We start from the raw sequence: 15,530 nt of genomic DNA, 5'->3' as shown, positions 1-15,530 counted from the left end.
TACGGGCTTGTGCTACTCAGCCAAAGCCTCTTTTTCTTTAGTTTGGGTTTTGATCTGAAACTGAGGGGAAGGAACACAACATGAAGCATGAGAGATTGGACGGCACCACTGATATCAGACCCATTTTCGCCGCCACTGGTTCGTGATGACGGCACATTTCCGGACTACACTACTCTACACTACACTAAAATCCGGACTATCACATGTAGCTTGTACGTTTCGAAGTGAGAAGCGCCAGTGACGCCCTGGAATCTTGAACTCCTTGATGTCCGTACCCATACAAAAGCCGATTATTCAGGAGCACTTTTAAAAAAAATAAAATAAAACAAAACAAAATGGGGTATTAAACTCAAATGTAAACAGCAAATTCCGAACTCGTCTTGCTTTGCGAAGTCACCAATGCTATCGGCTGCGGTGAGCGAAACCTACCATTGAGGAAATCACTCGTCCCGCCTGCCCATTTGTTCTCCTTTTCCGCGTCGTCATTATGCGTGTTCTCATTGCCATCAAGCCGGAGCGACGAAGGTGCCTTTGAAAACCCGACAGAACTAAGCGTAGGAGCGCGGGCATGCCCGCTCACAGAGTTCGACAAACCCTGCGAGGCGATAGAAGATGCATCACCAAGAGGCTGAGGTCGCGGGATAGGGGCAAACGACCATTGACTCTGCGGATATTTGGAACTTGCACCATCGTTGATGTTAGATAGCGAGTCCTTATATGGTGCCCAGTTAGGTTGCGATGCCGACCGCGATCTTCTGAGACTTGAGCTTGGCAAGACGCTGTCGGCATTTTCGAGGCTCTGTAGTGTCTCGTCGTGCCACTCGTGACTAGAAGGTATTGTTGACCATGTACTAGACTGGTGGAAAGGTGAGTTGGATGCCATGTCTGCGTACGAGATGCCAAGTGAGTTCCTGCTGGGGCGGTCGAAGCTAGACGTGGGTGAAGCTTGCTTTTTATCCTCTGCTGGTTTGTAGAGGTCTTCAGTCGGACCTCCCACTACCTCGACCTTTGTCGACACTAGCCTTTGTCGTGGGATGACGATACGCCCTGTGCCGACTGCTCTTCGCGTCACTGGTCTTGCATACTTGGTCATTATGGGTCGCTTTGTCCCTTGTGGCGGTGATGGGAAGTCGGGGATGTCCGAGCTTTCAGACTGCTTGTTTGATAAGAGTGATATGTCTGGCGTCTTGTCGTGTAAAGATGCCCGGACACTGGACAGACTGGGCAAGCCTGCCAGTGTTGTCTTCGCTGCCTCCCCGAACTTCTCAGCAACACCTTTGATACTGATGACACGGCCCTTGAACCAAGGCCACACGAGTTTTCTCACTAGCATGGCTGGCTGAGTCCGGGCAGCGCCTGTAGGGTCATTGTGGACTGAGCCTATCGCAGGAGATCTGTTATGAACGGACGGGCCGGAACCTAGCTTGCTCCAGTATGATTCGCCCGTGTATGCAGAGTTCGGGGTGGGTTGGATGCTAGACAGGTCACCAAGGCACGGAATGTCGACTTCAACACCATCCCGAAACGAGCCTCGTGTGTTGCTGTTGCCGAGGAATTCCAGAGTATTTTCGATGGTGATTCCTGAGGAGTGCTCCTCATAGTAGCTAGTCTCCGAAATGTGGCTGAGGAGCGTCTGGGTTCTCTCGTGCCGCCGATTTCGCGGAGTTCCAGTGATAGCACCGGACATCAGAGGCGAACCTGTGATATCCAGAAGACTACTGCTCGCCGGCAGGAGTTCTTCATTGGTAGGCAGCATCCGAACCGTGCTGAGCGGGCGTGGCACGTCAGCATCGAAGCTTTGGTGGCGGCTGATGCCCGATTCAGGGTCACTCTTCCGGTCCTGTTCAGCAAGTGACATGTGACTTATCGTGCTTTGCGTGTTGTGTGGTCCTGTTATGTGCTCCATGGAACTCTGCCCATCTGGACCTGTGACATTGATGGTGAAAGTTCCCGGGAGAGGGCCCGATATATCACGGGTGCTGAGCTTCGGCCGTTTGGCTTCTCTTCGTCGCCTAAGGCAACAGATAAGCATGCCCATGAGAGCGCCAAGGAGCAACAGTCCGGGAAGGATAGTGACCAGCAAAATGAGTCCGATGGGAGTAGGTGCATGTTTCTGAGTAGGTTTAGTATCGCCCAAGTCCCCAGTTGATGTCGAGCCCGGATTCGAATCTGCATCTGTCGTGTCTGCCGCGTCCCCTGAATCCGCTAGCATGTGCACGCTCAGCAAGACTGACTCTGATGCTCCTGAAGCTTTTGAAGTCAATCTTATCGTAGCACTCACGATGGAGTCTTTTGACGATTTAGGTACGTCGCAGAAAATGGTTCCTTCGCTGACATGTATCCATGAGGGCGATGCATCGTCATCTACAACTACTTCTGTGCCATCAGGGTCCTTTAGGAAGGGGTCAAGGTCAAAATTTATGTGCTCGCCCGCGTGTGCCTGTATGACAGGCAGCTCTTCCTTCAACATGCCCAAGTTTTGAGCTTGAGTGCCGCTGACCTGAACCATGACAGTCAGATTGAATCTGTCCGCAAAGCTATCCTCGAGCGTGAGGGTAAAGTTTGTTGACTTTGCTGTCAAGGGAGGAGTGCCTGTGATATGTAGACTGTCCATATCCAGGGTGAGCCATGACGGGGTATTGAAAGTAGAGGCCACGATTATACCATCGCCAGAAGGCATGGTTTGACCATCGACGTCGATGCTGCCCCGCAGCCCGTCATATGAAAAGGGCTTCCCGGCAGTTGCATTGATGACAACTGTCGTCTGATCGGCCGTAACTCTGTGGTTCCCAACCACAATGTTGAATCTCAGAGAGGCATCGGCGAACCCAGGTGTGTCAGTGGCTAGAAGTTGGAACTCGAAGGTCTGGGGTGGGTTGACGAGAGCCCCGAAAGCTGGAGTCTGTCCTGAGAAGGCAAGTTTTCCGGCGTCAAACGATATCCAGGCCGGAAGGGGAGTGTTGTCCGACATGATTGCATAGTATGTCAAAGGCTTGTCTGAAGGTACTGAGAAGGTCTTTGGGTCCAGCACGAAAGAGAACTGGTTCATCGGCGGTGATAGAATGGTGTAGGGGTTGGAGAAGAAGCCAAATCCCGGTATCTGTTGGTTGAGAGGAATATCAAGCTTGGGCCCGGCCTTCCTTGAAACGATCAGTGAGATGTCGAGTGTTGTTGAGCCGGTCTCGTCGGTTGCCACCAATCCAAATGGAACATTCACCCTATCTCCCAATCCGACATCAGCCTCTTTTGGTGTTCCATAGAGCTTCCGTGCATCGCTGTCGATTGAAAGCCAATTTGGAGAGTTGGCAAGGGAGTAGGTGATGCTTGATGTCGAGGTGAATGTTGACTTTGAAAATATAAACGAGAACGGTTCTCCGATTCTGGCGACAGGTGGGATTTGAGAGCTGATGGGAAAATAGACCCCTGGGGAAGCATTGGAAACTGCAACGGAAAGGAAAAGTAACGAGGCGAGGAGACGCAAAAGTGATGCCATGATGATGATGACGGCGAGCAAAACGCTGCCTAGGGTATCAAATTGTAGATAACAGAAGCGACGACTGCAATATTCACAAAGCCTAGAAGGAAGAGGAAACTCATCATGAACACCAGAGCGGACAGTTCTGAGGGTATCAAACTGTAGACATAAGAGACAGCAAGACGCGAATCTTCAAAGAGGGAGGCTGACCCCAAGTTTCTTCACGAGGCATGTTCCCTTGCGTCACGCTCTTCATAAATTGCTGAAGGGGGCAAGTCGCGACTCACCAGCCGCCCCTTGGGCTTTGGACGCGACATACATAGCTGGAGGGGATCCGTATGTAATGGCCGGATCTCTGTAGTGGTGTCGTGAGCCCACTTGAGCAATGCGAGATTGGCATTGAAACCTCTTAAATGTGGTTGAAGCATTCCAGTCGAGCTTCAAGGTGAACACCAGCCCGCCGGATGAAGTGTCCATGAGACGCGTGCTTCAGGGAGGCGCTTCCATCGTGACACATTTCGGAGGGAGGGGATTTTGTAAAGACGAACATGTCATGATCGCTATGAACTCGAGCGTCTGGGTTGAAAGGCCTCTTGTTGATGTGGAAGATATCGCCGATCAAATGACAGTCGCCTGGGCTGCAGCGGAGAGGGACCGCAACTCGGGCGGGACACTCTGTCACGCTCGGCTCAACAATATTCCAGCCAAGAAAATAAATCGAGCCTCTGCTCTTGTCACAAGTATGGCAAGAGCGATCATGATATTGGCGGTCAATGTCAGACGACGGAGTCGTGTTGCTCAATGGTCGTGCCTTCCCAAAGTGTGATATCGGAAGGTTGTCGATGCAGTGCCCTGGTCTGGGTGTCTTCACAACCCCGCAAAGTCGGAAGGGAGGGGATTTTTTGGTGGGGACTTTTTTTCGGCGCTTGCCCGACCTGAGCGTCTAGACTACCTACTATGTAGACTACCACCACAGGACAACGACGATGGTGATGCCAGATAACAGTTTCTGACCAATTTCTCTTTATCGGAAAGGATCCCAGAGCACAACATTTGACATTATATCGTTTAACTCTTGAATCATCTGGGTTCACCCCATTAGCTTCATCCTGGAAAGAAAAGGTCATACCACCAACCATGAGCGCCCGATCACGATCATCGTCACCGGAGTTTGATCCTTTGGCCTTCGACCAGGATTTCACTCCTCTGCCGGAGTACAAGGCCCCGACCGACACGGCTCTCGACTTTGGTGGTCTCCTGCCCGAGCCTTTGAAGCTACACGAAGATTTAAAGACGGGATGCGGAGGCCAGCTTTGGCCGGCCGGAATGACTCTCGCCAAGCATATGCTGCGCTACCATGGCGATAAGCTGCAAAAGGCTCGGATGTAGGTGCCTTTCATGCCGGCTCTTCATCCCACATGAAGCCACGATAACCACCAACCACATGGCATGGCACTGACATATCTCGCTCCCCCAGACTCGAGATTGGCGCCGGCGGTGGCCTTGTCGGACTTGCAGTTGCCAAAGGCTGCAGCTTTGAAACTCCCATGTACATCACAGACCAACTGGAGATGGAAGAGCTCATGGCATACAACACCACCTTGAATGGCCTCAATGACAAGGTCAAATCCATGATCCTCAACTGGTAAGCGATACACACAGTCCTGTGTGACGGCTTTCCCCGCTCTCCTCCTCCTGCTGTGCCTTTCCCACAGCATCGGACTCTTGTTCTTCCACGGTCCCGACCAGGATCGGGCCACCCGGGCTCGGGTTCACGCTCATGCTTATTCTGACAACCTCTCGTGATGCAAATAGGGGCGAGCCACTGCCAGAGGAAATTGTTGCTCTCAAGCCTGATACTATTCTAGCCGCTGATTGCGTCTACTTCGAACCCGCCTTCCCGCTCCTCCTTCAGACCCTGAAGGATCTATTGGCCCTTGAACCCAACGCCACCGTTTACTTCTGTTTCAAGAAGAGACGCCGTGCAGACATGCAGTTTCTCAAGGCTGCCAGAAAGACTTTCAAGATTACCGAGCTTGAGGACCAAGACCGGCCCGTGTTCTCTAGAGAAGGCTTGTTCCTGTACGCGTTTACCCGCAAATAAGAAATGAAAAAGATTTCAGCACTTCAAAGTTCAGCCAGCATCGCCAAAGGATCTTCGACAGGTCGTCTCCGCGCCCAAAAGGATTCAAAAGAGGCATTTTATCAAGAAGCCTCAAATCAACCGACGATGGCAAGCAAAGTGGGACGCGGAATTGACGTTCTCGCCAGAATCTGGCCATGACAGGCAACATCGCATATCCAAGGACACCGCACATATTACAAGGCGAATGTGCGTTTGGTCGGCCTCTGGAGACGCCCCGCCACGTAACACGAGCCTGCTGAGCCCGCATCTCGACTGCGACAACAACGTGCCCCACATCTTATCACTTATTCGCATGCATGACGAACACCTGTGGAAATCGAATAAAGGATAAGTTGCTGAACCTTGATCACATCATTCTGGTCGTCCAGTCGTGTTGGTTCGTTGAGAGGTTGCGGAACCAGGCCTGACGTCCGAGGCCGGTCAAAAGGAAGGGAAAAGGACGCATCTCCATTCAGAACCGCAGGTCTGCGCCATCATATTGGTGAGTGGCCATTACTTTTACACTACGAAATAGCTTTTGACCTGTTTTTTTTCTTCACTCAAGTCCCACTGTGGCAATCGGCAAATGGACCATTTCTCTGCCGGTATGCAATACATCGACGATGGCAGACGCGTACATCCATGCCCTGGACCTTCTCTCAGTTCGTGGTATTCCGGACGAGCAGGTTCTTCATCCTGAATCCTATATCTCCGTTTTTACACTTTTCCTCTCAACTAGCAGTGAAACACCAAAAGGCATATCGTCCCACCACACGTCGGTTCTCAGCCGACTCCTCGTAGGGCGCCACGGTATTTGGCATTACAAATGCTTTCGAGGTTCCCCTCATTCAGCGATGCGCTGTGGAACAACGTACGGGACGGACGGCCCCAGTCTGACAAGCTGTCGGGCCTGTGGGCGACAAGGACATCCAGGTACGCGAAGCATGGCAGAATAAAGAATTTTCGAAGAGCGGGGCGGATCGCCAGTTGCTCATCGGCGCGCAGGAGCCCAGCCAGGCCTCGGGGTCGCCATGGATGATGATTGGTTAGAACAATCCCGGTTCAGTTGGTTCCTGGCCGTTCCTGACCCAAGAAAAACAGGGGTCCGGCTTTTGTTCCGCGTCAGTGCCTTGCAGGTCAGCTGCAAGGGCCAGGTCTCCCGCGTCGCTTCTGGTCAAAAGTTTTCAATCTCAGCGTCGTCATTGCACTTCGTTGGTACGATGCAACTCTACGCCGCCACATTGCGAGATTTGTTAGGTCGCTACATGGCTCGGGTCGAAGGAGCTGAGCTTGGATGTTGTTTTCCCTCCTCAGCGGTAATCTCAGCGGTAACTCTTCGCAGCCCTACGAATTTACGGCACGTCAAAGAAGCTTTGTGGGACGAATGCAGGACACCTGCAAACATCGGGTGAAAGCAAGGGTTAAGGCCTCTGGTTGGGCTTAAGGGGCACGTCGAAAGCAACCGTCAATTTCTTTGTCCAAGGCGGTGCTCACGATGATTTGCTCCTTCCTCCGCACTGTCACAATGCTGTTTGGCACTTGACAAGCCAGCATCTGCCCCTCATCGTTGCCAGAACAAGAACCGCACTAACAACTGATCGAGCTTTGGATGGTATCAAACACGTGGTGCTGGGGTCGTTTGACAACTCGGTTAGGACGATCGAGTCGGGCCTGGCTAGGCATCTTCGGTAGAATGGGGCCCAACAAGTGTGAACGGCCCACTCGCATGGGGGTGTTCACACATTCGGGCAGGGGCAGGGGTAAGGAAAAAACACAAGGGAAATGGCTGAGCATGGCTTGCCTCCAGCCGGGTCATCAGCCTTTTTGGGCCATCCCAGGCATTGTCTAGCTCGCCCGGACCACCCGTCTCCCCTTCATTTCAGATTCCCGAGCCCTAAGATCGGACGGGTCCTTTCTTTTATAAAGGTTCATGTCCGTCTCGTCTCTCGTCAATCTCATATTCCCACTTCTCACAAGCTCCCCTGCTCTTTGCTGATCGAACCATTTGGAACATCAGCTGTACATTCCTTCCTCGAGCCGGCTACGAGAATCACCTTCTTTCAACCTCAACATTGACGATCCGTCACATTCCAACAGCTTACACAGCACGGACAACACCAAGGATCCCTCCACCTACCTACATCCTTCCTTTACGGTAGCCAAGACCACCAAGAATCAACCATCATCAGTCTCTCGTTGACGAGAGACATATCACAATCCTTTTCGAACTTCATCCGCCGTCAACATGAAGTCGACCACTATCATCATCAGCCTCTTGGCTTCGTTTGCTGTTGCCCAGCCTCGCCACGGCCTTAACCACCAGAAGAAGGACCACGGCCACCACCACAAGCGTTCTCTTGTCACGGAGTGGGTGACTGAGACCGTCTATGAGACCGTCACCAAGTACATTGACGTGACCGCCACCGAGGTGATTGTTCCTCCAAAGGCCACTTCAACCCTCATCACTTCCGTCTCGCAGGCCCACTCCAGCGCTGCGCCCGTGGTCCCCGTGGTTCCCGCCTCTTCTGCCAAGGTTGAGGCTCCTGCTCCTGCTCCTGAGACCACCAGCTCTAGCCAGGCCGCCCCTCCGGTTCAGACAGTCGCTCCTGCCCCTCTTTCCGTGGAGAGCTCGTCTGCTCCGGCCCCAGTTGTTCAGCCCACCACCGCCTCGGTTGCCTCTCCTCAGGCCGTCGAGTCTTCTACGACGGAGTCTACTTCCAGCACAAGTAGCTCCCACAATGGCGACCTCACCTACTACGATGTCGGTTTGGGTGCCTGCGGCTTTGATGACAACGGCTTGGACATGTCCGATAACATTGTGGCCCTTTCCCACGAGATGATGGGTACTCAGTCCAACGGCAACCCCTACTGCAACAGGAAGGTTATCATCAAGGCCAACGGCAAGACCGTTACCGCCACTGTTCGTGACAAGTGCATGGGATGTGCCTTTAACGACATTGATGTTTCCAAGAAGGCCTTCCTTGACGTCTTTGGCGCCCTTACCGACGGCCGCAAGAAGGTCGAATGGGCTTTCTCCGACTAAAGAAATGGACACACCATCAACTGCCTTCACAGCAAGGCCATTTACTCATTTTCGCTTCTCACATAGGCGCGTGGACTTGTTTACCGCGCATTGGAAAAAAAACTGGTTCACGCGGATCTTCTCCAACGTCTCTTTTGGACAAAGGACGGAGCGTTTCGCAGGGCGATGATGACTTTTATGACCTTTTCTTCCCTAGCCCTTTTGTTCATGCTTTCTTTTCAAAGTCAATTCTTTTGTCAATTGAACATAAGAACGTCAAACAAAGGGGCAGCGGGACAATCACTTAGAAAAGATACCACACACACAAAGATACGGGACGGAACGGCGACTGGCGCGCGGGAACGGATTGGAAAACAAGAGCCCCCTCGAGGGGCGCGCAACGACAAAAAGGATTGGCGCTGGAACTTTCTTCCGCAATGAGATTGTGGTCTTTTTTTTCTATCGAACGATTTGATGACAAAACTTCAAAACTTCTTCAGGCTTGTGCCAAACCCTTTTACCAGGTACATGGCCCCATCTCAGACACACTAACGTCAATTACCATCCATGGTGGTGGTACTAAGCTATAAGTGGGCTGAGCAGCAGGGAAGCTATCTGTTTCACCTTCTTCTTCTTCTGATGTAGATACCTTTTTTTCGGAAAAACATTGGCGGAGTATCTTATGGGGGGATTGAATGAAAATGAGACATTCACTCTCTCTTGACAAGCAAACCTAGTGTTCAATTGTTCGATTGCTGATTCAGTGACATTGATTCGCACACTTCGTGGATGCCCCAATTGACATTTCACTCTGGCGTTTCGTATTGGTGGAGATGCACTTCAACCAATCCCAAAAGTATATTTCCTTTTGAAGCCATCATTGGACTTCGTATTCCCGACAGTCACGATGTCCAAATGCCATTCTACGCGCGTATATAGCGGAGTGGCTGAGCAGTGATAGCGCCAAGAAAATAAGTTAAAATGAGCTTCCGCGGAAATATGGTCGTCTAAGCCACCACCACCACCACCAAAGTCTACGGGACGCCGCGCTAAGCACTAACAGAAGGACCTGCTGAAAGCAGCTTAAAAGTGTTAGTGTCATCACATGGAGATACTGCTTGTGCTGAGACCGCGCGCGCGCGGACCGAACGAAGCCATCACCAGCGGCTGAACTGGTGGTTCTAGTTCATCTGAGGAATAGCGAGGTCAGTAGTTCGTGGTTAATACAGATTCGATAAAAGGTCGAGGAGAGGTCAGGCAGCTCTTTGCGCGAACTGGATAATCGTACATGGATCGATAGATATGAGTGTTTGACTTGACGTACATACCTCTCCAATATTGATTTCTGGTACACTACATTCCAGTGCTTCAAGCGTCCAGTGCCCGCCTGATTCCCGTCATGCAGCTTGCCATGATCTAGATCTCTTTCGGGGCACCGTTGTGTGCTAATTTTTTTTTTGGGCTGTTCGAATGCTTCTTTCATGGAGATTGAGTGGTATACATGGTACTTGATGTTTACCCATAGTGTCAGTCACTTTTGTTATTCTCTTTGTCTTTCTCTACAGAAAAATATGCGGAAAAATGCCAGGTGGTATCGGAAACAAGTGATTTCCCCCTCCTTTGTTTTTCTTTTTTTTTCTTTTTTTTTTTTTTTTTTTTTTTTTTTTTTTTTTTTTTTTTGGGTTTGGAGAGGAGAAAGTTTCGACGTGGTTTTCAACAATCTAAGTAGGTGAGAAGATATATTATTGTCATTTCCACTCACTGTCACTGTCATTCTGGGGTAAATGGACGAAACTCGAGCCACTGAGCCACTACTACATGTCGGTAGAGGTAGGTACGCCAACTATGTGCTTGCTTTTCCCCCTCCGTCCTTCGCTGATAGTTCTGTATGTATGTTTGTCGAACCATCACTGGTTGAAAAAGAAGCGGTTTGTGCACACCTGTAACAATCAGGGTTGTCAAGATGCGTGGGATGAGAGAAGCCCCAGGAAGGTGCTTACTTGTCTTATGTGGGCGTCCATGTTAGTAGTTCCATTACTGCCAACATGGATGGGGGCTTGTTGAGAGCTGGGCAACTATTTTCTTTTTGAGTCTGTCTATATTTCAATAATCGAGGTTTGGTTATTGGTGGTTTGTCTTTTTGTTTGTGATAGTTTAGTTTCAGTTATGTGGCTGCCCTTGATATCCGTGATCGTGAGGTTTAAAAGTTATCTGAAGGCGAGTCACTGTGATGAGTGCACTATTGGACGAAAAAAGGAGCGTCGGTAGTGATCGTGATTGTGACCGTTTTGGTGTTTTTAGAAGTTACTCCTTGTCAGTAGAGCTCCCGTCCTCCACCTTGATCACAAACTTGAGTGGTTACAACGATTATTCAGTTGGTAAACCACTATCCACCCACTAATCTCACATCATGCCTACACTCTCTCTTGTCTACCACTCTTTCCCCTCCAAAATCTTTCTTTGCTTAAGAGTAGCACTCGTTGTGGAAGTTTCTGCCTCCAGGATACTTTCTCACTACCAACCAACTAACGGATCAACTCACCCAACAAATAGATTCTGTAAGCATTCACTTTAAGCAATATAAAGAATGAAATATGCACCAAGAACTACTAACTTCTAGGCGGGACGGCTCTTCGAGCTCTCTTAACCATGCGAATCCAGAATGCGGATGAGGATAATGACGATGATGATGAACGAATGCCAAAAAAAAACCATAGGACAACAAGAATCGAAAACACCTATCCCAACCAGCAAGCTAAACTATCCAACAACCCAACCCGAACAGTATATGAAGATAATGCTTATCAGCAACAACCGCATGCATGCCTCTTGTTTTCCCAAACACCCAACCGCGCAAACCCCCAAGTAATGAAGAATAAAAGAAATCCTGTCCATCTTTCTGTCCGTGTCCATGTCCTATCCATATTATGTGCAGTCCAAACTTTGTTACCCCTCTTGTTAACATGGCTGAGGGTGCTCTTTACTTTGTCCGTCCCCGCGAAGCCTCATAAGCCAGTAGTAACCAAATTCCCCAACCTACTTTGTCTGAGGATCATCATGACTCGGTGCCGGCGGCTGTGCCGGACCCGAGTTATCTACACCCTGCCAGCTAGGATCCCAGCCCTTCTTGGTACTCACGGCGTCCTTGGTTTCTCCCTCTATGACCATTTCCTTGACATCGCTCCAGTACTCCAGGCGTCTGACTTCCTCGTCGGCTCTCTTGACAGCCTGGTGGAGGTTTTCTTCTCGGCGAGATTGTTTCTCTTGAAGCTCTTCGGGGCTAAGTGGTGGTGGTGATGCTGGTGAGGACATCGCTCCGTCTGTTGGAGGAGTGGCTTTATCATCGGTAGACTTGCCCTTACCCTTTTCCTCTTTCTCCTCCTTCTCTTTCCTCTCCCGCTCTCCGACAGTCTTGTCATAGACCTCCGTAAGTCTCGCCAACATTGCCCGTCTCGAAGCCTGGAAGATGAACATGGACATGATATCGTGCATAGCGCCCGCCAGTCCTTCGAGGTTATCATCGGCATGTTCAAGATAATTATTCACCGCCTCGATCTTCTCCCTATCAATCCTGCACTCCCTCAGCACCGCAAGCAACTGCTCGACATTCTCAATATCCTCTATCATCTCATTTTCTTCCTCCAGCGCCTCCGAAATACTCCGCATGCTCGCCCGACTGCGGCGCGAGTTCATCCCTGTGCTAGCCCGGCTGGGACTGCGGCTCTTTGTACGCGTTCTGCTCATGCTCCGACTCCGGCTCCGGCTCCTCGCCCTGTTCATCTCGGCGGAAGCCCGGACGGTAAAGTACTCTGGGTTCAGCTTGGACGCATCCTGTCCCTCATGCAGAGCCTCATACCCAGCTGCTTTTTTCACACGTTTCCGTATCCATGCCCTCCTTCTTACGAACGAGTTCCAGCACTTTGGGCGGTGCCATGACAATCTCTTGCTGAACGCAAAGCTGTACTCCCACCCTTCTTCATCGGCGTAGTCCTTCTCATGGTTGACGCGCCACTCGGGCCACGCCCACTCCCATGATGGATCGGGAACCTGCGCGTTGGTGATGTCCGTTGGGGAGGCACTGTGTGCGAAGTTGGTCCATGCTGGCGGGTCGAGAGGGCCGAGGGCTTTGCCAGAGAAGAGGGGGCTGCCGCAGAGGAAACAGCCGCGTTGATTTTCATAGAGGATGTCGATAGCGGATTCGGGGGTGGTTAGGGATTTTCGGCGGTGGCCGCCATTGGCTTCGCGGGGGACTTTGGAGGCATTCGAAGCCTTGGTGGGTTTGGACTTGAGAGATGGGAAGGATAGTTTGCGTTCAACTTCGGTGGGCTCGGGGGTGGGTTCTGGTTTGATGATGTTAGTACTTGCATGGAGCCCGATGGTAGCTCGACTATACGAGTTTACAAAGTTGGTGAAGTTGGCTAGGATTAAACTCACGTTGGACGTAGACGGATGGACCATCCAACGGTATCGTAGCCTTCGCGTCATTCTCTGCGATTGCGGTACCCTGACTTGTTTCGATGCGATGTGGAGTAGCATCTCCGTTCTCTACTCCGGGTCTGGGCTCGGTGGAAACGGAGAGACGTTTCTGTGGGCGGGAACCGGAAGGCTCCGAAGCCTTGTGGGTGTTTCCATTTGTGTTGACGTGCGCAAGAGATTCTCTGGAACTAGTTGGTGAAGCGTCTTCCTTGTCTATCAAGGTGATTTCATGGTCGAAGTCGCTGTCCTTTGGCGGAGGCACGCGACGAGATGAACGGTGATGACGACGGATTTTGGGCATGGCTACTCGGTCACAATAGCCGAGATGGTGGTGTATGTAACAATGTAGACAGGGACAAAGACATCAAAGTAGGTAGTGTAGTATACTTCTGCTTGATGGACCCGTTGGCTGGACCTGGCTAAAGGCGTAAGGGTCGGAGCCAACGCCGTGGAGACGCGCGCTCTGGGGTCAAAGGTCGCGTAGGTATTTCTTCTTATTTCCTTGTTTACCTACTGCTGCTCATGGACACGGACATCTGGATTGGAGCAGGTAGGTAGATCTCTGGAAAACTCGGGATCCAGGGGTTCGAGGGTGGACGGCAGCAAGCAAGCAGACAGGTAGGCAGACAGGCACCTCAGGCAAGGCGTTTGGGTTGCAGACGGGAGTGTGACGCAGCGAGGTTGAGTTGGACGGTCGACTGGCAGAACTGCGAGAACCCAAGTGCCACGATACGCAGTATGGTACATGTTCCAAGGTGCTGGGTTGGACTCTGGAGGCTGGTATGTACCAAGAGTTTCTACTTCTAGTGTACACTAGCAAGCGCAACTGGAAGGCCCTGTAAGTTCTGGACTCATGTGCGCAACCTAACCTAATGATGTAATTCGTCTAGGCAGGTGTCCACAGTAGCTCCAGCTAGCTAGTTGAGCTCCAGGGCTGAGTATCGTGCATTAACATTTTGGAAGAACAAGTGGAATGCTGAAGCTCGCAAAGCCACTTTGATTGATTCTCAAAAACAAACAGTAGGTAGATTTTGGAGAACTTCAAACTCTTGAGGAATGTCTGATATCTTCAGCGTCCCAATGGCTACGCCAGGTAGGAAAGCATGAGTTCATAGTAGTTCTTTGATCAATCACTGTTAACGACTGCCTGCCAGAAATATGGAACCCTGGCCCTTACCTTGAGCAAGCATGTGGGTCAAGATCTAGTCTTGGCCTCCACACGTTCCCCACTATATCAACGGCCCCGCTCAGGCCCAGAGCGACCTACGTCATGAATTCATGATTGAATGCCAGGACAGAAGGCACCACGGGCCTTGACACAGCAGCCGTTGACTCGGAAGCAAGCAACAAGCACTTGCAACTGGGAAGTGATATGGAAATTGGAGAATTTGGGGACGGAAATGGAAAGGTGAAGGGATGACATATGCATTCTGGAGCACTGCGTTAAAAGTATATATAATATCGTCTGTCGTCTACCTCCCCCAAGCCACTTACACATCAACACCACCACAACAACACAAGCAAATCGACACTCAAACAACCACTCTCGCGATAATCGCAACCACGCAATAATCAACACACATACTAAACTTTAATACCACAACAATCACAACATCCAAAATGTCTCAGTCTCGCATTCTCCCCATTCTCGGCGCCGGCGTTGTCGGTCTCGGCGGCTACTACATCTACAAGTCCGGAGGCAGCCCTTCGGCTGCTGAGAAGAAGTTTGAGGGTGCGTATCCCATCACTCCGTTTCACGCTCCGTCTCTCTAATTTATTTCCTACACATTCGCGCAACGATGCTAACTATGAATCAAAACCAGCCGACCTCCACCGCGGCGCCGCCAAGATCAAGTCTGAGATGCCCAACTCTTCGCAGACCAACGCCCGCCAGGAGGGTGCCCACTACGGCAAGGAGATTGGTGGCAAGATTGACGAGGCTGTAAGTTTTCTATTTACTTCCTTCACCACCACCACCACCACCACCACCACCACCACTACTACTCCTCCTCCTCCTCCTCCTCCTCTCCCACACGCGAACGCAAACAAGTGCTGACAAGTGATGATGATACTGCAAAACAGGTCTCCCAAGCAGACAAGACCTACTCTTCAACCAAGTCGCAAGCCGAAGCCCTCGCCAAGGACACCAAGGCCGAAGCGCTCAAGAAGATTGACCAGTTCGACCGCACCGTGGAGCAGAAGGCTGCCGAGGCCAAAGCTGGGGTTTCCAGCTGGTTTGGTAGCGGCAACTCCAAGTAAACTGGCGGCGACCCTGAAATGAAGATCGAAAGTAACAACGACATCAAGTGCGCGAAAGGGAAGGAAAGCATACCAGACGTTTGTCTATGATTCATAATGATGAAAGGGTTAATGATATCATGAGTTTGGGGGTGGGGTTAGGGTTTGCTACGCTACGCACGCTAAAGCTAATG

General features: G+C 51.1%; 6 protein-coding genes across 6 annotated transcripts; 4 read left to right on the top strand and 2 right to left on the bottom strand.

Annotated features, from left to right (window-relative positions):
* Window positions 1–199: 199 nt before the first annotated feature.
* Window positions 200–3,493, bottom strand: B0T23DRAFT_391732 (uncharacterized protein; the record flags this gene model as incomplete). The annotated part of the gene is made up of 2 exons (XM_062837958.1): window positions 200–303; window positions 430–3,493. 2 exons carry the CDS (start codon window positions 3,491–3,493, stop codon window positions 200–202), a joined length of 3,168 nt encoding a protein of 1,055 aa, XP_062696701.1.
* A 908-nt stretch (window positions 3,494–4,401) lies between these two features.
* On the top strand, window positions 4,402–6,074 carry B0T23DRAFT_7267 (putative methyltransferase-domain-containing protein). Its single transcript, XM_062841707.1, has 3 exons — window positions 4,402–4,860; window positions 4,953–5,120; window positions 5,291–6,074. Exons 1-3 carry the CDS (start codon window positions 4,613–4,615, stop codon window positions 5,577–5,579), a joined length of 705 nt encoding a protein of 234 aa, XP_062696700.1. The 5' UTR covers window positions 4,402–4,612; the 3' UTR covers window positions 5,580–6,074.
* A 1,771-nt stretch (window positions 6,075–7,845) lies between these two features.
* B0T23DRAFT_308970 (RlpA-like double-psi beta-barrel-protein domain-containing protein-containing protein) lies at window positions 7,846–8,643 on the top strand (the record flags this gene model as incomplete). The annotated part of the gene is made up of 1 exon (XM_062834495.1): window positions 7,846–8,643. One exon carries the CDS (start codon window positions 7,846–7,848, stop codon window positions 8,641–8,643), a length of 798 nt encoding a protein of 265 aa, XP_062696699.1.
* Window positions 8,644–8,725: 82 nt separating this feature from the next.
* On the top strand, window positions 8,726–9,222 carry B0T23DRAFT_7248 (uncharacterized protein). Its single transcript, XM_062841705.1, has one exon. It carries the CDS (start codon window positions 8,809–8,811, stop codon window positions 9,061–9,063), a length of 255 nt encoding a protein of 84 aa, XP_062696698.1. The 5' UTR covers window positions 8,726–8,808; the 3' UTR covers window positions 9,064–9,222.
* Window positions 9,223–11,574: 2,352 nt separating this feature from the next.
* Window positions 11,575–13,503, bottom strand: B0T23DRAFT_7240 (uncharacterized protein). Its single transcript, XM_062841703.1, has 2 exons — window positions 13,057–13,503; window positions 11,575–12,962 (listed from the first exon to the last, which is right to left on the bottom strand). The coding sequence occupies exons 1-2, from the start codon at window positions 13,397–13,399 to the stop codon at window positions 11,659–11,661; spliced, it is 1,647 nt and encodes a 548-aa protein (XP_062696697.1). The 5' UTR covers window positions 13,400–13,503; the 3' UTR covers window positions 11,575–11,658.
* Window positions 13,504–14,549: 1,046 nt separating this feature from the next.
* Window positions 14,550–15,448, top strand: B0T23DRAFT_7212 (uncharacterized protein). Its single transcript, XM_062841697.1, has 3 exons — window positions 14,550–14,830; window positions 14,922–15,040; window positions 15,181–15,448. Exons 1-3 carry the CDS (start codon window positions 14,719–14,721, stop codon window positions 15,355–15,357), a joined length of 408 nt encoding a protein of 135 aa, XP_062696696.1. The 5' UTR covers window positions 14,550–14,718; the 3' UTR covers window positions 15,358–15,448.
* The last annotated feature ends 82 nt before the right edge of the window (window positions 15,449–15,530 follow it).

The sequence above is a fragment of the Neurospora hispaniola genome (assembly GCF_033458365.1).
Source record: "Neurospora hispaniola strain FGSC 10403 chromosome Unknown B0T23scaffold_1, whole genome shotgun sequence".
NCBI classification, from domain to species: Eukaryota; Fungi; Ascomycota; class Sordariomycetes; order Sordariales; family Sordariaceae; genus Neurospora; species Neurospora hispaniola.
This window is presented reverse-complemented; position numbering and strand designations above follow the sequence as displayed.